Source organism: Trachurus trachurus, assembly GCF_905171665.1.
Source record: "Trachurus trachurus genome assembly, chromosome: 3".
Lineage (NCBI taxonomy): Eukaryota > Metazoa > Chordata > Actinopteri > Carangiformes > Carangidae > Trachurus > Trachurus trachurus.
Window position 1 is genome coordinate 7,479,195 of NC_139893.1, and position 20,484 is coordinate 7,499,678.

The window sequence follows — 20,484 nt, forward strand, 5'->3', positions numbered from 1 at the left end:
CTTTGGCTATTTTAAGCTTCCTTTAAGTTGCAGTAGTTTCACTTTGGCTCCCAACTTGACAGTTTCCCCATCTGTAGCCGCTAAAAGGTTGCCGTGTAGCAAGTGCTGCTGCAAGTCATTTCTGATAAAGTGGTGCTGTTATGATTATGACACATCGCTCGTTCCTGGCCAAAACAGTCATTTTTCCACCTGAGTCTCCCTGAACTCTTGCTATCCTGCAGCTGTAATCAATATTTTATGTTGTTTTGTTCACACTGGTATTTATAATTAATAAATATCACCTCTGTTGTTCCATTCTGAGCATCTTAGCATCTTTAAGCTCCTTGTTTTGATTTGGATTTCATTGTTTGGGTTCACTCTCACCACTCTCATCAGCATCATTGCAGGCTCCAGCTGGCAGCTGCTTACAATGAAAATCTCTACAGACGTGTTTAATGGCTAAAAAGATGTCTAAAGATATCCCACAATATTTCCCCCAGGAGTCAGTGGAAAACCAAAGCTGTGACAATTAATCTTCTCTTGTTTTTCCAGGTTTCTTTTTTTTTTCCAGTGATCAATGCACAGAGGTATTTGAAGTTTTTAACTGCCCTGATCAGATGCGTAGTTAATCGGTTTTTAGCTCTGTGTGTCTGAGACGGTTTAGGCATGAAATCCAATTTGTATTTGTTGTGATACGGATCTACTCGGAGGCTGAGGAAGATGTATTCGTGAGTTGCATTTCATTGTTGATTTGAGTGATTTGCCACATCTCTGTACGTCACAGAGGTGTGGAGAGGAGGCACAGATTCATATATACAACGCTCATTTGCATTTTGATTACAGTAAGTTTGATTACATTTCATCTGGAGGGAGGCAAACACCTTATTTTCGTCTTATTTAATACGGTTGATTGCATTCAGAGCACACACAGGCCTTCATTAGGAAATCTGCGGAGTGAAAGCTTGTGCCAGGAAAGGCCTTGTTCTAATGGAAACTTAAATTCTGTAAGGTTAAAACCATGAACGCTCTTCCTTTGAAATGACCTCAAGAGCTGTGGCATTAAGTGGCCCGTGGAGTGTGGGAATAAACTTGTCCTCGGCTGCTTCAGCATCCCCTGCTCTTTCACTAAATTATGTTTGACTAATATAAATTGTCTGTAATTACTGGCAGCTGAGAAAGGTCAGGGGCTATCGGGGTTTTCCATTTGCACGATAAATTGATTCCCTGACAGGAATGGTGCTGCACAGCAGTGACACAACGCACTGGTGCGTTATGTTGCATCATTGTGCCTGATGTGCTCCAGCTGTCCACTTTTGTAACCACACTCTGACAGTTGATCTGGCAGCGGCTCAGAGAGTCACTCTTGGTGTTTTAACAAACAGTGCTTGTCTTTGGAAGGGAAATCGAAGGGGGGGGAAACCCCGGAGGAACAAACTTATCTGTACGATCCATCTTTCTTTCAGCTTAAAAAAATTTGGATTGAGAGGAGTTGACCTGTGGCTGCGAGGCTGCTTGTTTCTCACATAGCACTGTCACCGGCAGCGTGAGAAGCTGTCAATCCTGTTGGCTACAGCTCTGGCACAGCGCCGCTGGAATATAAATACCACAATACCAAGTACAACTCAAGTACTGTACTTAAGCATTAATTATTAGAAGAGCACAGTCAGAGGGTGATGTTGTACTACTGCCATTCCACATGAGAGTTATATTTTAAAAGAAGTCTCACAGCCTTATAAATAAACAGTGGAGTTTATACACAGTGCTGCAGGCTTATTTGATATGGTGGCTAATTGCTGTCCATGTATATACTGAAACCTCTCTAATTGTACCAGTAGCTTACACTGTAGAGCGTTTTTTGGCTAAATTATTTCTGCTGTTTACTTCCATGAAACAGGAAACATGAGGAGTCAAAGGTCACTGGCTGGAGTCAGACATTGTGGTGATGTGGTATGTGGCTGAACTTTGGTATTTAGCTTTATCTCAAAATCGTCTGTAGTTGCAGCAGTGGCCACTGTTTTGGAAAAATTACTCAGTACAGTAACAATGATAACAACAACTATAATAACCCCCCAAATAATAATATGAACCCTTACAGACACTCATCATTATTTATGTATTTTTTTATTCACTTATTTATACATGAAGTGCATTTTTCTGGAAAATACTTCTGTAGTTACATTTCACACTGCAGGACTTAAGTGGTTTTTACTTTAGTATTGGATCTGAATCCATCCGTCACTGTGCTCCAGAAACAGAAGCAGATTTCACCCAAAAAAAAAAAATGTTTGCAGTTTTGCATAGAGATAACCAATAAAAAAGGATGAGGGTTTTTTTTGTGCAGCAACATTGCTCATTTAGACATGTGAGAATTGGACTGTTTAGAGAAACAGCACACACATACGCACACACACACATAGAAAAAAAGTAATGGTTCTGATTCTATTTTCAGTTATAATCCTTTTTTTTTTCAATACAGTAATTTGATGTTCTGAACAGGAAAACAGGCTAAACTGCTTGTCACATGAAATGGACATTTGACAGAGTTTGTGCGTCACTGCTATTTATGGCATTTTGGAGACTGTAATCACTCTTATATTTCAGACTATCGAGACAGGAAGCTGGAAATCAACTATTTAATCCCGAACCAGAAACCAGGCTCCACTGTACTGCACTTTGAAGATGCCTTTGCCCCTTCTATATATATATATTTGATTTGATTTGATTTGGATCCCCATTAGCTGATGTAGTTTACATCAACTATGAAGGGTTCACATCTCAAGTTTAAGTGTTTGGTGGTAGATCAGCTGTGTAGTGATATATAACAAATTTCAGATTTGCTATTCCAGGTTTACCTGGTTAGATTTGTTTATATTCCTCATAAATTGACGAGAGAACTCTGAGTTTATAAAAGAGATATGTATTTTGATGAGAAAGATTTTGTTCCAAGTCATTTCTACCAAAATTTGTATACATTTTATTTAATACGTTCAGTGAACAGTTCAGCCCCATCTGGATGATGATGGAATATACAACCCCACTATCTCCATGATGACCCATCATGGATCATCAGCATATTAATGAAACACATTTATCCGAAATAATCCAAACGGCAACAATCATTTGACATAATACAGTGTATAGTCTTTTTTATTGTTCATAAATCCCATGAAAAGAACAGAACATGATGTTATTCCATCCCTCAGTACTTTCCCATGTTCCCTCAACATTATGGCCTCAAACCAGAATCACTATAGGCTACTGTTTATTTTAAAAAAGGCTCAGTAATTTCCTGGGAAATGTAGTTTTTACTAATCACTATCCAAACAGGAGTTAAAAGTGCCCTTCCTGGAGACTATTCATAGTGTTGAGTCTTAACAGCAGCAGGATGCTGTATGTGGAAATGACCCAAAATAAGGTAGACTGCCTGGGTTTTGTTTTAATGAAGAAAGAAGTGATTCAATTCAGTTGTGTAGCTCAGTGATGTGAATTTGGGCGACAGTGGAGGCACAGAGAAATAAGCTGCATCAGGCTTGTGCTGTGGAGATAATACTAATGAGTAGAATCAATTCATTTGTGTGTGTTTTTTCTTCTCTTTTCATTAGATTTGTTGACAGTAAGAAAAATGAAAAGTATCACCAGGCTTATCTCAAATACAACACATTAGGCCTATATACGTATATGGTTCCCTGCTTTAATATATTCCACACAGCACTTGTGAAAAAAGCCACGTGAGAGTGAGATAGAGGCACTGAGCGAAGCGTGCTCTACAGCTGGAGAGGTCCATGAAAACATGGATCACAAAGGGATCACATCATGAGATCAGGACAAAGGGTGCTGAATGATACAATATCCATGTGGCAATGAAAGTCTCATCAAACCTATTCTGTTACGTTAAGCGCACCAAGCGTGTTATTCTGGTCGCCTCCAGTCAGAAAAATCACAGCACATGTGGAGAGATCGAAACGAGCAATGAACATGAGAAAGAGAAAAACGTGGAACATAGAAAAACACTAAAATAACACTATACGAGCTTCTTACAGAAAACCTTTCACAGTTTGAGTTGTGCACTTTTTTTATTCCACTACATTTATTTAACTAGTTGATTTTCATTGATTTTCCATAAAAACGTCTCTAAATTTGACATAAAAAATAACAAAATACATAAATACATTGATATGTTATAATTTTTTGACATGTGAAGCACTTGAAATCATTCAGATTACCAGTTTATCAACTGATATATAAATTATTATCATCCAGTAATATAATAACATGCAGTGTCAGTCAGAACAAGTTGCTTTTACTTCATTACGTTATTTTAACACTTCTTCCACCAATGCATGAGGAATTTTGCAAACCATTATAGCTGCTCTGGAAATTTCCATCACACTGTTTTGATCTTTTCTTGATAGAATCTTGTGTCGATTTGCTTCCATTTTCCAAGCGTTTTGACCTCAGGCGCTGAACGGTCAGCGCATACAAATAATTACAGCGAAAAACAATTACATGAAAATGTTCCAATTATTGGCTCCTCTCAGACTCACTCATCCCACACACACACCGTCTACAGGCGCTGACACATCTCCATCTTGGCACAGACATTTGCATGATTACACTCCTCAGACTTAACACAGATCAATTCATGGTTCAATCAGGAGTTATAAATAGAAATGATGACCACCTTTCCACCGAGCGGTTAAAACAGTCATTTCAGCGGAGACAGCAACAGGCGTGTGTGTGTGTGCGTGTGTGTGTGTGTACATTAAAACACGGCAGCCCACACATTTAGGAGATCCAAGGCTGTAGAGTAACAATGCTGCGGTCTTGAGAAGAGAGTAACAAGCCTACACACAGAGACACAGATGCAGACAAACGTACACACACAGTCCACCTACACTACATCTCTGTTCATCGTGAAATGCGGCCTCTGCCATCAGTCATGAACTGAAGCTTGAGTGGGATGAGACCTGAGTGTCCCTGTGTGGGCAAACTGACTCAGAAATTTTCTTGATAGAAGATTTCAAAGCAGAGAAGAAGAGGAGAGCAACAGGCTCTGAAGGACTCAGTTTTTCCACTGGATGTCACAAAGGCTTTGACCTTGTCCTCGGAGTTTCCTCAGGACGGACCAATCTGCATCTCCCAAAAGAGTTTGGCTTTTCAAACCAGCCACTGCTCTTAACAATTGCACTCATTCACGTTTGTTTGCTTAGTGACTCAATGCTGCATGTCCATATTCCCGGGATGCATCTTAATGACATGTTTGAGCACATCATATTCTGATTTTAAACCCTGATATCCATTTAATGACACACATTTACACGTTAAATGCATATTCCACTCATTTTCTCCTCAGCCAATATTCATCTGTAGTTCATATTTGTCTTCATTGATCCTGCTCTCATCTATTACTCAGTGTGTGTCTGCTTCTGTAAGTTGACTGATAACGCTGTCTGCTTTATTTGAACTCCTGAATGAGACGTAGCAGTAAAAGGTTGACAGACTGAGGCTGTCGCTGGTATGAGCAACTTGCCATGAAAAATATGAAAGAAAAGACAATGGCCTACATTGAAATAAAGCCACAGTTATGAGTGAGTTATTTTCACAGCCTTAATATAACAATAGTTGTTGTCATGTGACAGTTGTAATAATGCCAATCATCATTTCACAATCGTGGTCATGCTTATCTGTCATCAGAGCAGAGCTCCATAAACACTAAGTGGATGGAAAGAATCTGAGGGCAAGAATCATCAAGCCGTTAACTCAGCAGCTGTTAGGCGCTTTGTTTCTCTATGGGATGTAGGCTGTCCAGCACTGTAGGCCCACTGATTACTGTTTTTACTTGACAGTGCTTTCCAGCATCGGGCCGAGGGCTCGGCACACATGTGACCTATTGAACAGTGACTGGAAAGCTTTGCAAGTGGTGCTGTCAACACCAGGACATAAATAAAGCTAAAGATAGGGTGATGTGGCTTCAGCCCAGGTTTCTGGTCAGCCAAAGGCTTTTTATAGAAACACTCTGATTTATAAAAGGCTAACGGCGACTATTTTTGACCCATTGGGCTTGGGGGATAGGGATCTTGGAAACTTGTGACGCTTCTGGGTGCATGACTGACCCCTCTGACTTGAATGTGTCGGCGGTGGTTGGTTGTGGGACTTGCAGCAGATAGCAGATGCGGCAGGGATCAAACTGGCCAAAGGCCTGTGATGTTTTTGGAGACAATCCAGAGAGACAGGCAGAGAGATGATCACATGGGTCTATCCCAGTCAGACCCATTAAGTTATCAGATCACTCTTTAATGGCTCTGTCTGGGTATGGAATTTAAATAAACCTTTGTTTCACTCTGCTTCACTTGCATTGAAGTTAAATGTTTGATTTGTCGCTAAAGTTCAAGGAACAAGCACTATTGATAACTTTTATATTATATTACGCATACATACAACCTCATTTCAAATGGGCCATCCCCTCACTTAGCCAATCTGTTAATATCTAAATCTTCTCAAATCCAAGTACTTATGGTGTAATACAAGTGTCTGTAAGGTCAAACCATCTATTCTCAGTCACCATATAGCTTGGTCCCATGAAACATCTCAAACTACTGGATTGATTGTCACATTTTTCACAGACATCCATGCTCCACATACATCTTACTGTTTTATGTCATCTTGTTTTCTCTAGCGCCACTGTGACACCATATGTTGAACCAAACGTCTTGATCATATTATTACCAAAATATGACACATTAACCTATCAAGATGACTTGTAATAACTTTTGTAATCCACTCACTTTCAAATCAGCACCGTCATCAGGTCAAAATTTCAGTTTGTCCAATACTTTGTCCAATATGACCAGATTATACCTTCAAAACTAAAGGCATTCCCATCATCACTGCTAATTAGGTGCATGAAGTGCTAATGCTAATAGAATATCACTCACTCAGCAGAATTTTAGCCTTGCCATGACCATGCTAACATGCTAATATCAGCATTCAGGCCAGTGCAACAACTGGGACCCAGGTCCAGCCACATGGCGCTGCCAGCAGGACTCTAAACTCGTTACTACTTAAAAAGTCAAGGAGCAGGTCACACTTATCAAAACATGATGTCTGATAAACAACAGTCATTCTGGTTAAATGGCATGATTCTGCGACTCCTGATTAGACATTAGGTCAGTGGTTCCCAACCTTTTTTGGCTCGTGACCCCATTTTGGCCTCACAAATTTCTGGCGAGCTGGCGATCATGTGCAGTCAAGTGATTGTGGCCGTCAATCAAGATACGCCAGCTCAGATATTTTTATATGCTGCAATTAATTTGACTTGGAGGCCCTATGTGCCACCAAGGCACGAAGTGGATAGAGAGAATTAATTTGACATTTATATTCGAGAAATTGAAAGTAAATAGGAGTTATTTAAGATTGTGTGTGGTGTTTTTAATCATAATTTTAAAAAGAATAATAATTAGTTTAAACAAATATTTTTATCAGTATTTTTTTTAATCTATTACTAGACATTTCAGGCAACCCCATTTGAATTCCAGGCAGCCACACGTGGGGTCCCGGCCCCAAGGTTGGAAAACACAGCATTAGGTCATGATGAAATTTATAGTGTGTTACAGTAGGTAAGTCTTCAAGGGTATCAAAACAGAGGGAGTTTCCAAAATGTATCATGTCATCTCCAGTCAGTGCAACATAATGTTCTTAATTTGCACCAAGGAAATGGCACCAATAAAACAGAAACCTGTCTCGGGGCTTCTGCAACCACTGGCTTATATCACCTCTCCTCAACCTTGTGTGAAAAAGCTCTGAATGTAAATCTGTGATTCTTAGGTCTCCAGGAGTTGGTTTTGCAGATCTACCCGGCGAGCCAAACGCGTCTGACTGCTGATTTTAAACAGACGTGTATGAAATAAATAGGGATTGACCGAGCACTGATGCAGCGCTGACTGTGTGTGTTGCTATAGACACTGTGTGCAAACAGAGGATCTTGGATTGACTCAGGGAGGGGAGGGGAGGGGGGGGGCTTGAAGGGTCACAGAGTAAAGTCAGCCGAGTTCCCAGAGGCACCGTGTAGGTGTCTGTTGCCCACTCACTCCATGGCTCAATCCTGAGTAACCAGACTCAGATGTCAGGGTGTGACGGACGGTCATATCTCATAGTCTGAGTATCAGGATCTCCATCAACACTTCCTGAATATACTGAGTAACTAACCCACAAGGCCAAAAAATCAAGGCCTGAGGGGGACAACAAACATTTTCAGGAAAAACGGTCCATAGATCAAAGCTTTTATGGCGAACGAGCTGACGGCCAAGTATAGAATTACAGATCACGACCTCACTGCTGTGACGGCGAACCACTGTTTTCTTTAATTATCATAACAGACCACCAACAGTGTGCCCAAGGCCCAAGAGAGGGAACCTCATCCCTTCTTCTTCTGATGTGATTTATATCCACTCAGCAAGCCAAGGCCACAGCCTGACAACCTTAATATTATTTGGTGTATATACAAAACCCATAAAAGGTATATATTGTTTGGCAAGTTGTTATGGTTGTATCTTAAACCCGACCCTGAACCTGGGCGAAGGCCAAACATCAGCATCCACGGCTTGACAGCTGGCGTGCGGTTCGGTTTGGATGGAATAAAGTCAGAGATCAGGGTCCAGGGTCCAACACAAGATAGATAACGTGTTGCTAAATAAAGCTCCTTAATACATTACAGAAACACACACGTGTCGCCATCGGGGGGGGGGGAGAAAAGCGCCAGATATTTTTGTAGTATGGTTTTATTTCCTGACAAGGGTGATGGCGATGGATCACTGGCTCATAGACAAGTAGGGGCGATATGAGCTCGCCAGCCCTTGTGTTTGGTTACATGTGCTGTTTGTATCCATGGCAACTGCACCATGGCCGTGTCCCCTGATTGCCAGATAGAGTCGCTGTCCTTGACAATATTGAGAAACTTAAAGTGATTTAGCGGGTTGAGTGTCCTGTTTTCGGCTTTACCGCTGAAAAGAAGAGACTGTGTGTGCACGTGTGTGTGTGTGTGTGTGTGTGTGTGTGTGTGTGTGTGTGTGTGTGTGTGTGTGTGTGTGTGTGTGTGTGTGTGTGTGTGTGTGTGTGTGTGTGTGTGTGTGTGTGTGTGTGTGTGTGTGTGGACTGTAAGATGAGGCGGACAGATACAGTAATCTGGTTTACTTTAAGAGGAAACTGCTGGTTTGAGCCTTTGCAACGTCATGACTGTCAAACTAAAACATTTATAGCTCATAAGAATAAAATCAGATTATTTAACTCTATTTTAAGACATTCAACTTTTTTTTTTTTTTTTTACTTAATGTTAATTTTTTTTTTTTACCTCTATTATGACCAACGCTCCAAAAACACAGCACTTGACTCTTTCCATGATGCAAATTGATGACGTTTTAATATCAATCCATGTCTGTCTGGTAAACATCTACTAGTGATTAGGAAATATTGCACCATTTTTTCCATTACATTCATTTAACATCTAAAGTTACATGTTATTTTGTGAATTTGGTTATTAAATACAAAAGCTGGGATGATCTTATAAAATAAATGGATTTCTCCAGGTTTTAGCTCCTCCTGCTGTGAGCTGGGACATAAAATGCTGCATAGACATAAATTAATCTTTAATAATACCCCAATTATTTACAGATACCAGTGCATTTAATTCACCAAATAACATTGTGAATGCAGGGTTTTCCCATTTTTGTGCTGCATGGCAACTATAAACAAGTTTCTCCTCCTCAGCGCAGCTCCAATAAGACTCTTTTCAGCAGGGTGACACATCACTGCTCATCACAAGTAAATTATGCATATATTTTTTTTTTTAGGGATTGTATAACAGTTAGTTTAGGTCAACCAGAGAAAAGTAAACGGCCCTGGGGGCTGCATGCATTTTTTTCACGAACAACTCTACATTCTCAAAAACATTTTTCTGCTGCTTGTTAGTCCTGCAGCTTTGTGTTTCGCAAGTTGCTCAGATGTTGCTGTGTCTGGGAAAAGTCACTACAACAAGCAAGTAGATATCCTGATGCTAAAAATACATGTGACTGACTCTATTTCTGAGGCCTGACTGTAATATCTTATTACATGGCACATTGATTGTGGCTGAGGATGATGTGCCTGGTCAGGTATTCTCAGTCTCAATAAAGCTGCCTGATGCTATTTTGGAAGGATTATTTGGTATGTGTTAGATATACTCCTCACACACACACATACACACTTTCATTTTTTATTCATTAATCTGCAAATCAGAATTTTTTCCGTAACCATCAGAAGTTCGATGGGAATGACACCAGACGGGGTAATTCAACCTCTTGATACAAGCAACACTTACACAGTGGGGAGGAGCAGAGACAAAGGCAAGGTCAAGTGTTACAAAGACGGAAGGATGTCAGCAGTGTGTTCTGCTGTAGTCAGCCATAATATATGAATTATAGAATTTAGATACTATAATAAGATATCCGCATCTATGCAGCACAGTTGACTCTGTGTGCGTGTGTTTTAAACTTTTTAAACCAAAATCTGTGTCTAATAGAAGATAAATCAGAATATCAGCATTTACAGTTAATAGCAACGCTTGTACATGATACAAAAGAAAGTAGATGCTGCCACCTACTGGAGAAGCTGAATGATGACACAAAACAACTCTCTGAGAAAGAAAATATTATGCTATAAAGAAAATACCTTATCTCTCTGAATCTGAACACCTTATGACACCAATATAATCCTAATTTTTGGATTGTAAAACTTCCCCTGTATATATTTAAGATAAGTGGGACAATCTAATCGTTAAATAATTTCAAATATAAAAAAAAAAATTGTTTCAAGATAATTGAAATGCAAATGAACCTCATAATGTCTCACAGGTGTTTTGTTTAGGAAACACTGGATAAAATCAATACACTGATAAGATACAGACACTGACTTTTATTTATTGATGAGAAAATTCTTCGTCAGTCTTGCCCCATTCAGAAACACTTACAGTATAGGCCCGCCCTCCTCTGCATTAGTCTGTGTTTCAGACACACCCAGGGGCATTTGTTTTACTATTAATCTATTGGTACAACACTGAGTAAATAATTGACTCTTATCAGTCGGCTACATGTCCTGTACCTCCTCCTTCCAGGCTACAACCTGACTACTAAACACGGGTCTGGTCAGTGAGAGTGAGTTTAAACATTTGCTTGAAAGACTCTGCCTCTAAAAACATATCAGAGATAACAGGTACAAAGTCATGTCTTTAGTATGGAGATAAACTGCTGCCTGTATATGATGAATGCATAGTGCCTGATCTTAAAACACACAAATAAAAGTGCTGTATCTGAAAGTATAAATAAAGGCAACAACCCCAAAGGATCAAGGACAAAATTATTTATTTCTGTATAAATGTTAATCTACAAATCTGATAGGACCACTTCAAAAGACTTTGAATGCATCACAATATTACATGTTTTAATGTCATGTCATTGATTTACATCCACAACATAAACAAATCACAACTGAGATGCCTTTATTCATGTCTGTGTGTTTTATCCCTGCCATATAAACCTGCATTAGTAAAAACCCAAGTCCATCTAAAGAAGGACCAGCATTGCACAAAGCTGCCATAACTCACCCGAGTGTGTCACCAGGGCCTCTGTCAGGTATTCACATAGTGGACTGTGCATAGATTTTGCAGCCTCAGAGGTGAGCCATTAATAACAATGTGCATTACCTCCTGTCTGTGGTGGAGATGCTGCACCAGGAAACATGAGACTTAAGATAGGACACATTTTACTCTCATAATGAAAATCTTAAAAACAAAAGATTCAGAGATTGTTTTCCCCCTCAATATATTAGTTGATTAGGATCTTGTTTGGACTGAAGTTTAATAAATCCCATGAGAAATTGCGAGGACGGATTTTTATTAAATCTCGGGGGGAATGCTAAAAATAATAAATCAGCCTGCTGGGGGTGAAAATCTCAAGTCTTTTGAGCTCTACAGGATCTGAGACTTTCATGCCCTCCGCCAAGGCCAAACAGACCAGTTAAAGCAAATGCAGCACTAATCCAATCCCACCTCCAGTTGGGATAGCTGGACTGGGGGAGCTCTGTGGCCAGAGGGACTGGGAATCCACCAGCAACAGGCTGGATCTAAGAGGGATCAGTTGGGATCAGTGCAGAGGCCGAGGCTGTGGATCTGCAGACAGAAGGTTGGTGCGACACCGGTGCACACACAGCAACAGACTGGTTTACGGATTAATCAGTTACATACACACAATAGCACCTTGCAAGAGTTTGCTGCGAGTTGATGTAGCACCTCGTTGCCTCAGCAACAGTTGTCCTTAAAAAGCTTGTGACAGTACAGTATCAGTATCTCCAACCTTTGAATCTTCATGTATAGTTCATAATAAGATAATGTATCCATATAGCACATAGTCCAACAATAAACGTGCTGATGCTAATATTATTGCTTCATAACATCCATTTTTATTTTTTCCCTAAAAATCATTCAGAATCTGAGTCATCCCTCTGCCGGTGAAGCTTCTGACCAGCAGAGGGAAATGTGCATCTCAATGTGGCGGCAGTGATGAGTTTTTTTTTCTTTTTTCCCTGAACTTTTTTCTCCCCTCTTCTGTACAAAGTAAATCAAGAAATCCCTCCTCAGGATAAGCTACCATGAGGTAAACATTACACTCAGTTTAATGCATTCACTGTTGTCTAAAAGATCCTTTGTCATCTACGATTTCAGATCCCCTGAGGTCACGTTAATTGGAGGAGCGCACTTTCCTGCCTTTGAGAGGCTGAGGAGGCCTGAAGTTGTTTTCCATGCGTATCCTCTGATCCTCTTCCTCTCCATTGAACAGCAGCATCCTAAACTTGCCCAGCTGCACCGAGAGAGACAAAAAGACAGGACCTTGCTTTAATATTTTTGCACACAGTTACAAAACAGGTTTTGTGCACAACCTTCACAGTGCTGAAATTATTGTCAAATCACCTTACAAGATAAAAACTAACATAGTTGTTCCATCTCTGCATATTTTCTGACTTCCTTCATCCCATTTGTTCCTACGTAAAAAAGGTTTAAAAAAACACAACTACTGTGTTCTCTCAAGGAAATTTAAATCGAATGCAACTGGACTTGGTTATAACCATGACCTGGACAAATGAGAATATTCACAGGCCAACAACTGTGTTCTGATTTTCTGGCAGACAGTACAAATAGTGCATTTGTTGTGGACCATTTCCAGCAGTAGTTTTGCTCTGATGAATATTTATACTAGCAGGATGCTGCACACAGGGTCGACTCAGTACAAACATCAATGCTAATTTTCTTTGCAGCCTAATGAAGAAACATGAAACATGTCATGTGCAGTGATGCAAATCATTGCTGTCCAAAACTATTAAAAAACACAACCACGGAGCTTTGGGGCATAGAGGAATAATATCAGGTTGGCTTTTCTTTCTTTTTTTTATTTTATGTTCCTTTTATGTCACTTGAAAAACACTGAATATTGCGACTTAACTCGAACTACCCACGCACTGCACTCCTCTCTGAACTTCCCTTTTAGCTTTTTTATTATATGGGGGTTATGAAAAACAAAATATCCCGTTACATAAGGGCTTTTCCCCGTTGGGTCTCCATGCAAGCATTTCTCAATTAAAGCCCTGTACCCATGCAGTCATCCATCCATCAGGATAATCAGCTGGAGGGGATCAAAGGCTTGAGGCCTTGAGTCACAGGCTGTGGAGCCAGTTGCCGAGCTTACACCTCAACCCCCCCGCCCCTCCCCAGCTAAGCTACAGACGGATCGCTCATGACTAGACCCAAGGTGCCACCGTCATTACAAGCCCTGGTTCCTCTTGTATAGTCCTGGAGTTAAATATGGAGAACTAGACTTGAAAAGATCAGAGTGAGAGAGCATAATCCAAAAGTCTGGCAGCAGTCGCCAGAGGGCTGGCGCGCAGGGAGACCTAGAAGGCATGTGCAGCACACATCCAGTTAGTCAGCTTAACTTGTCAGCAAGACGGGGTTATCAGACCTAAACTTTCTGATTAAGTTCAGTGCTAAGAGGGGTGGATAAAAAAAACCAAGTCAACCCCAACAGGGCATCCCCCATGAATGATGTGCACCTCCTTGTTGTGGCATCTAAATATAGCACCAGACTTAAGCCAAACGGTCCTGGGAATGCGACAGCGCAGAGGTAAACCCCTCCGCCATGCACCGCCCTGTACGTCTGCTGAAATGTTGGCATACTGATCCAGTGATGCTGAACTGTGGTTTGACAACAAAAAAAAAAAAGAAGCCAGCGGCTCCCCGGAGCACAGCGGAGCACGGCCATCATTAACATCACACAAGCCAGGAAGCAGGGATTTCACAACTGACTGATCAAGTGCAGCATCAGTGCCTTAACCTCCACTCACAGATAAAACGTGACATTTCCGACTCCCGAGTGTAACTGGGTGCAACGGTGCCATTTGAGTCTCAGAGGTCATTTCAGAGAGCCTCTTTTTTTTTTTTTGAAAACTGCAGCCTGAAAAAAATACGAGTGCACATCACTGGCCACAGTAAATGTGTGAAACTAATCAGCAGCACTCAGAGCCCAGCATGCATCATGCTTTCTTGATTGCTTGAGTTTTTGTCAAATCTCTGTTATTCTAGATAGCAATATCCATTTGAATCATGACCCCCCGCCCCCCTCTATTTTGTATTCATTATGAATGAGAGCTGTTTGATTTGTGCATGTGTGGTGCTGTAACTGTCTATTTTTAAGCCCCGATGGTAGATCTAGTCTTAGTCGGGGCAAATATAGACCTTGTGCCCGAGAGGTTTCCTACTACTGGCCTGCAGCCAAGATAGCTAGATTGGGGTTAATGCCGTTTATGAATGGCTGTGCCGCACGATCTAAAAACAGTAAACTGCTACTACAGACATGAGTTTTATGTGCTGAGTGATGGAAGTAACCAGATCTTTTTCCTCAACTATGACATCATTATATTTCATGTTATTCTCTGTGTTGATACTACGGTTTCCAAGAGAGAGATGCTCTGGAAATCTGACATGTGCTGTGGTTAAAGGGATAGTTCAACATTTAGGCAAATTGGCCCATTGCTATAATCGTTATAGTCATAGCAGTAGGTTCCTTACCTTTATTTGTCGGTGCAAGGTATTTTTAGAACCGCCGAGCCGAGCGGCAAGCTGCTCAGAGCTACGCTACGGAGGCTAATGGTATTTCTTGGTTTCCCTCATCAAACTCATCAAATACACAATCCAACAACTCCAAAACACTCGGTGGACAAGTTAAGTTGTGACCTGCACATTCACCACGCTATGAGATAATAACGGAGAGTTCTGAGGTAAATACAGAGACTGAAAAACTGTCCCTGAAGGCAAGGCGCATCAGAGGTTTCGCATGAATTTACCTCTAAAACGGCTCCATCTCATAACGTTCTGTTATCATCTCATAGCGTGGTGAATGTGCAGGTCACAACTCGTCCACCAGAGCGTTGTGGAGTTGTTGGATTGTGTATTTGATGAGTTTGATGAGGGAAACCAAGAAATCCCATTAGCCTCCGTAGCGTAGCTCTGAGCAGCTTGCGGCTCTGCTCTGCCGTTCTAAAAAATAGCTTGCACCGACAATTAAAGGTAACGAACCTACTGCTATTACTATAGCGATTATGGCAATGGGCCAATTTGCCAAAATGTTGAACTATCCCTTTAAGGGAACATTTTTTCCAACATGCACCTGCTTTTCAGACACGATGATTGGCTCCTTCAGGACAATCCAGGTGACGCTTTCATGTAGTGGGGGCGTGGTCAGAGAGCCCAGGTAGGTCCAGTAGTGGAGGCTGCTGGGTAGGAGGCACTTGGGGTTGAAACCTTTGAAATCTGTGCCGCTTCCCTGTAATGGAATATTTATAATACTCAGAGCAAAGTCATAAAAACCCACAGGAGAAAAAAAAATACATTAAATAAAAACAATACTAATACTGACCTTAAATTTCACCATGTACAGAGCGTCTGTGATCATGTGGAGCCATCTGTGGTCGTCACCTGTCTTTCATAACAGACAGACTGTTTTTGAATGTGATCAGTGACTTTGAGGGAAAATCCACATATATATTCACTTGGTTTAATCTACAAAATAACACAGTTTCATATTTGCTTTTGTTCCAAGTTGGCCTGACTTCATAACAACTGTTAAGGGGGTGCAAAGGGAAAGAAATCAGGGCAGCACTTAAGAGAGAAATCTTACATCTAAAAAGATGCCGAGGACAGCGAGGCCGTCGGGAGCTGATGCCGCCTCCCCAAACGTTTTGTACTTGACGGCGTTCCAGTGTACTAAGTGAAGCTACGGGGCAGAAACAGGAGGAGAGAGAGAGAGACACAAACAGAAGAAAAACAGGTTTATCTGAAGTTATCGACAACCCCTGAACGCTGACATATAATCCTGTGGCAATATTTTCTACATCACGTTCTTTTGAAGACAAAAGAAAAATAAATCTGGAATTTTATTGAGATATTTGTCGCTGTCACATTTATTAAGTGTGTTAGTCTGTGTTTTTTTCTTTATGCGACAATCACAAAAAGTGAAGTGGCAAAACCCACAATGCTCACCTCAGATGCGTAGCTAGTTCCTGCAACGGTGTGCTCAGAGCCGTGGCAGCCCTTTCCGCCCCAGTGGAAGTGAAACTGTTTCAGTCTGTAGGGGTTGTCCAGAGGGCCTCCCTGGATCACTGTGGAGGATGAGCAGAGGCATCAAAAAAAAGAAGAAGGGTATTCACACACATACCTACACCAGTACTCCCACTCTCTGTGGGTGTGGGGCAAACCGTCTTCCAGCATCATGTTTGTAGTCTTCAAACATTATTGCGTCACTGAACCACAAACACCACAAGGTGAGTCAACCATCACATTTCTCATTCGAAACCGAGAAATGAGCACAAGCACAGACTGCCTCACTAACAAATCTATCATTAGAGCCGAGTCTGAACAGGATGCAGTTAGTTCAAGATGCAAATAGCCAGTCCTCCTCCACCACACAGGACGATGCTAAAGCTACTTTAGGTTTTATTTAACTTTGTACTCAGGTCCATCAGCCAATGTGTATTAATAGAATCTTTAATTTATATCTTAAAATTAAAACAATCCATTATCAGGGCAGTGCAGACTGCTGCCTCAGCCTGTGATCTTCACTGCCGGGCAAGGACTTCTTGGCTAATCTGATTGTTATTCATTGTGATGCTGCTGACATCTTTCTGACAAACAGGCCACACCAGTCCAGGTCAGATTAACGAGAGAGGAATGGCACAAAAAGCAAAGCGCTCAACTCCTTCTTCTTACAATACAAATGTAGGACAAGAACAAAAGGATCTTATAAAGGAAAATCAGGGGCTATATTTAGACATGATAGACTATTTACTGTCAATGAGGTGCAGATAGCCACTTATAAATAGCTGATGTGCTGAATCAGGAAGTCAAAAGCAATAATAATAGTGTAAATCCCTGAATATTAATTAGTGACTGCCTCAGGAAAGAAATACATTAATGATTTGACTGGCTGTTCTGGTCCTGTCATGTTTATTAGTCTAATATTAGAGGCAGATTGTTGCTATGACATCACCACATCTACACCGGCTGTAAAAGGAAAATTTATTTATTCTAGCTCATCCTTGTTATTTTAACAGTGGCACTGTCATTTGAGAATATATGCCTGTGTGTATATACGCAAAGACCCGGCCATAAGCCGCAAACTGACAACAGCAGGTTTAGAGGATTTGCGCGCCTCATTTGAACTCCGGGGAAAAACAGTGAGGAAGAGCAGCAACAGTTTCCCTGCAGGTCTCCTCCTCCGTCATTAATTATTTGCACTGATAGCCGCTCGCTCGCTTGCTCTGTGGAAACTGATCCAAACAAACCCAGATTTCTGAGCTTATCATTCATGGTAATGATGGGGTGGTTACCATGGATCCACCCAGTGATAAAAGCAAATAAGGTCATAATAACCACTGAGAAAAGCTAAGGTTAGTCTATCTGTTGTCCGGTAGACAGATACTCATACAGCTAACTGCTAGATGCACTTCCCTGCAGCATAATCAGAGGATTACTGTCAACCTTTGATTATGGGCGGTTATGCACATGGTTTGCACTTTTTGAAAATCAAGGTAATCCCAACTTTCAAGTCTGTGTTTGTTCAGGGTGAATTTTTCAACGCAGACTTCCACTGCATGTGGCTGACAGCAGATATCAGAGCACAGGAATATCCCTAAACTCTACTACACCCCCATAATTATATGAAAGACAGTATAGGTCATATCATAATCAATGCACAGAGTACCGGCCAAGACATTACTCACAGTGGTTAGTTTGTTTGTGTGCAGATTTGCTTGTAAAGAAAGAGTCAAGATGACCATTATCTTACCTGAACGGTCATCGGTGTCGTCAAACTCTACAACCATAGAGTGTCCGTTGTTGGAGATGTTGGTGGAGGTGCACTGATCGTAGTTCAGGACGATGGGACCCAGACTGGAGTCATGTGAAGCCTGAGTGGGTATGATGTCAATGGGAGACTGGCGGTCCCCCTCGGCAACGGGGTAGTTTTTGTGCCATACAGAAGGACCTTGACATATAAGATAGGAAACATTTTACGACTTTAATACTGTACGTATGTGTCCACCTCCAAAACACTAGAACAAAATAAACAAAGGATTTCACTATGTCACCTGGTAAGAAAAAATAAATCTTCCTTACGTATCATATTAGAATAATTTGTTTTAATGTAATGTTGCACAATGCACATGTAATTTAGTTCTGTGAACCACACTGCAGGTTTCCCCTTAGATTTGTGCCTTGTCAAGTAAAATTAAAACCAAGAATCAACAAGAAATCAGCATCTTGTTTAGTGATCAAAGTAAATGATGCTACTTTCATTAAACAGAGCCATTTAAAACATTACACACACACACATTTCAGTGAGCAAGCACTTTAGTAGCCTATACTGACACTAACACTGTGCAGAGCCACTGTTCCCTATCAAAGCAGCCTCAGGTCTTCATGGTATGGATTCCACATGATGTTAGAGACGTTACTTTGATAATCTGGTGCATGTGAGACTAGATATCACATGATGACACCATATAATTTGGAGGTGTACAGTCGAGAGTTCTTTGGCATTTGAAAACAAGAAAGTTTGGGTCCATGGTGATGGTTTCAGTCCAGAGCCTGGTCTGCAGTGGATCTACAACTCGTCAGGTTTCTGTTTTGGCTGAACCAGTCTGGTCACTCTCCTCTGACCTCTCTCATCAACATGGGTATCTTTTCTACCACTGTAACTGCTGCGGTCACAATTACCAAGATCACATTCTCCCATATTCTGCTGTTTGATGTGAACATTAATTGCACTGCTATCACAAAGATTGTCAGTCTATTTGCATGAATAACAAGGTGTACAGGTGTTCCCAATTAGGTGCTCACTGAGCATATACTTGGCCTTGGCCAGGAGTCAGTGCAGTGTTTTTCACCCAGGAGCTGCAGGGACAAATCTAGTGGAAAGTCAGGTTGAGGTTACAGCAGTCATCCCTTTAAGCACGGCACTAATCTCGCATTAAGAGCCATTTAAACGCCTAGTCCGTTCCTGCTCTGTATAAAACACGCAGTGGCTTCAGCAAAACGAAATAACAGCAAACATGTATTGTGCAGGCAGCAGGCAGCCTGCAGCGTGGACTCTCTCTCTCCACTAGACCTATAGATGCGACAGCAGCACAGACTCGTCCAGGAGCTGGGGATGCTGTAGACCATGGATCTTACCGTCCTCTTTTCCATATCCCCAGTGATTCCCTGTCATTGTCCCTGTTTGTGGATCCGAGTGTAACTGCGCGGTCGCTGTGTGACTCTTTCACCCCGGTTCGCACGTGGAGGACGGACATCAGTGAATGCAGCTATTGATTACAATTGAGTTTATGTAGTGGCCAAAGGGGAAGGGCAATTATCCCTTTCGTGACACGCCTCCCCACGCCCTCTCTCTCTCTCTCTCTCTCTCTCTCTCTCTCTCTCTCTCTCTCTCTCTCTCTCTCTCTCTCTCTCTCTCTCTCTCTCTCTCACTCCACCTGTCGGGATTTTTTAAACTAATCTTGTTGTCTACTGTCATCGCATTAGGTCGGTCCTTTTCGGATCTATTGATTATAGGATTATAATAGGATTATAAAAATATGGCTGACGTGTTTTTACACTATCAATGATAATGAATGACTGCTTTATTCAGGCGAATCCACTGAAATAATAATAATAATAAAATAATAATGATAAAAGACCTGAGAGGACATTGCCAAATGTTGTTAATATTGTGTTTGTACACAAACTAAAAAGTTACTAACTAACTAACTAACTAACTAACTAACTAAAATAAATAAATAAAATAACAGACAAAGCCCTATCAGACAATTGCATCGTGTTGCATGGGGAGGTTTTTGTGTTTTATGTAGAATTGCATGTCACTGCCAATGAGAACT

The 20,484-nt window shown here is 41.1% G+C and overlaps 1 protein-coding gene across 1 annotated transcript; it reads right to left on the bottom strand.

The window, feature by feature from the left end:
- Nucleotides 1-12,743: 12,743 nt before the first annotated feature.
- ca7 (carbonic anhydrase VII) lies at nucleotides 12,744-19,820 on the bottom strand (the record flags this gene model as incomplete). The annotated part of the gene is made up of 7 exons (XM_083994239.1): nucleotides 12,744-12,863; nucleotides 15,723-15,878; nucleotides 15,972-16,034; nucleotides 16,233-16,328; nucleotides 16,595-16,713; nucleotides 18,399-18,596; nucleotides 19,784-19,820. The coding sequence occupies 7 exons, from the start codon at nucleotides 19,818-19,820 to the stop codon at nucleotides 12,744-12,746; spliced, it is 789 nt and encodes a 262-aa protein (XP_083850365.1).
- Nucleotides 19,821-20,484: the final 664 nt, after the last annotated feature.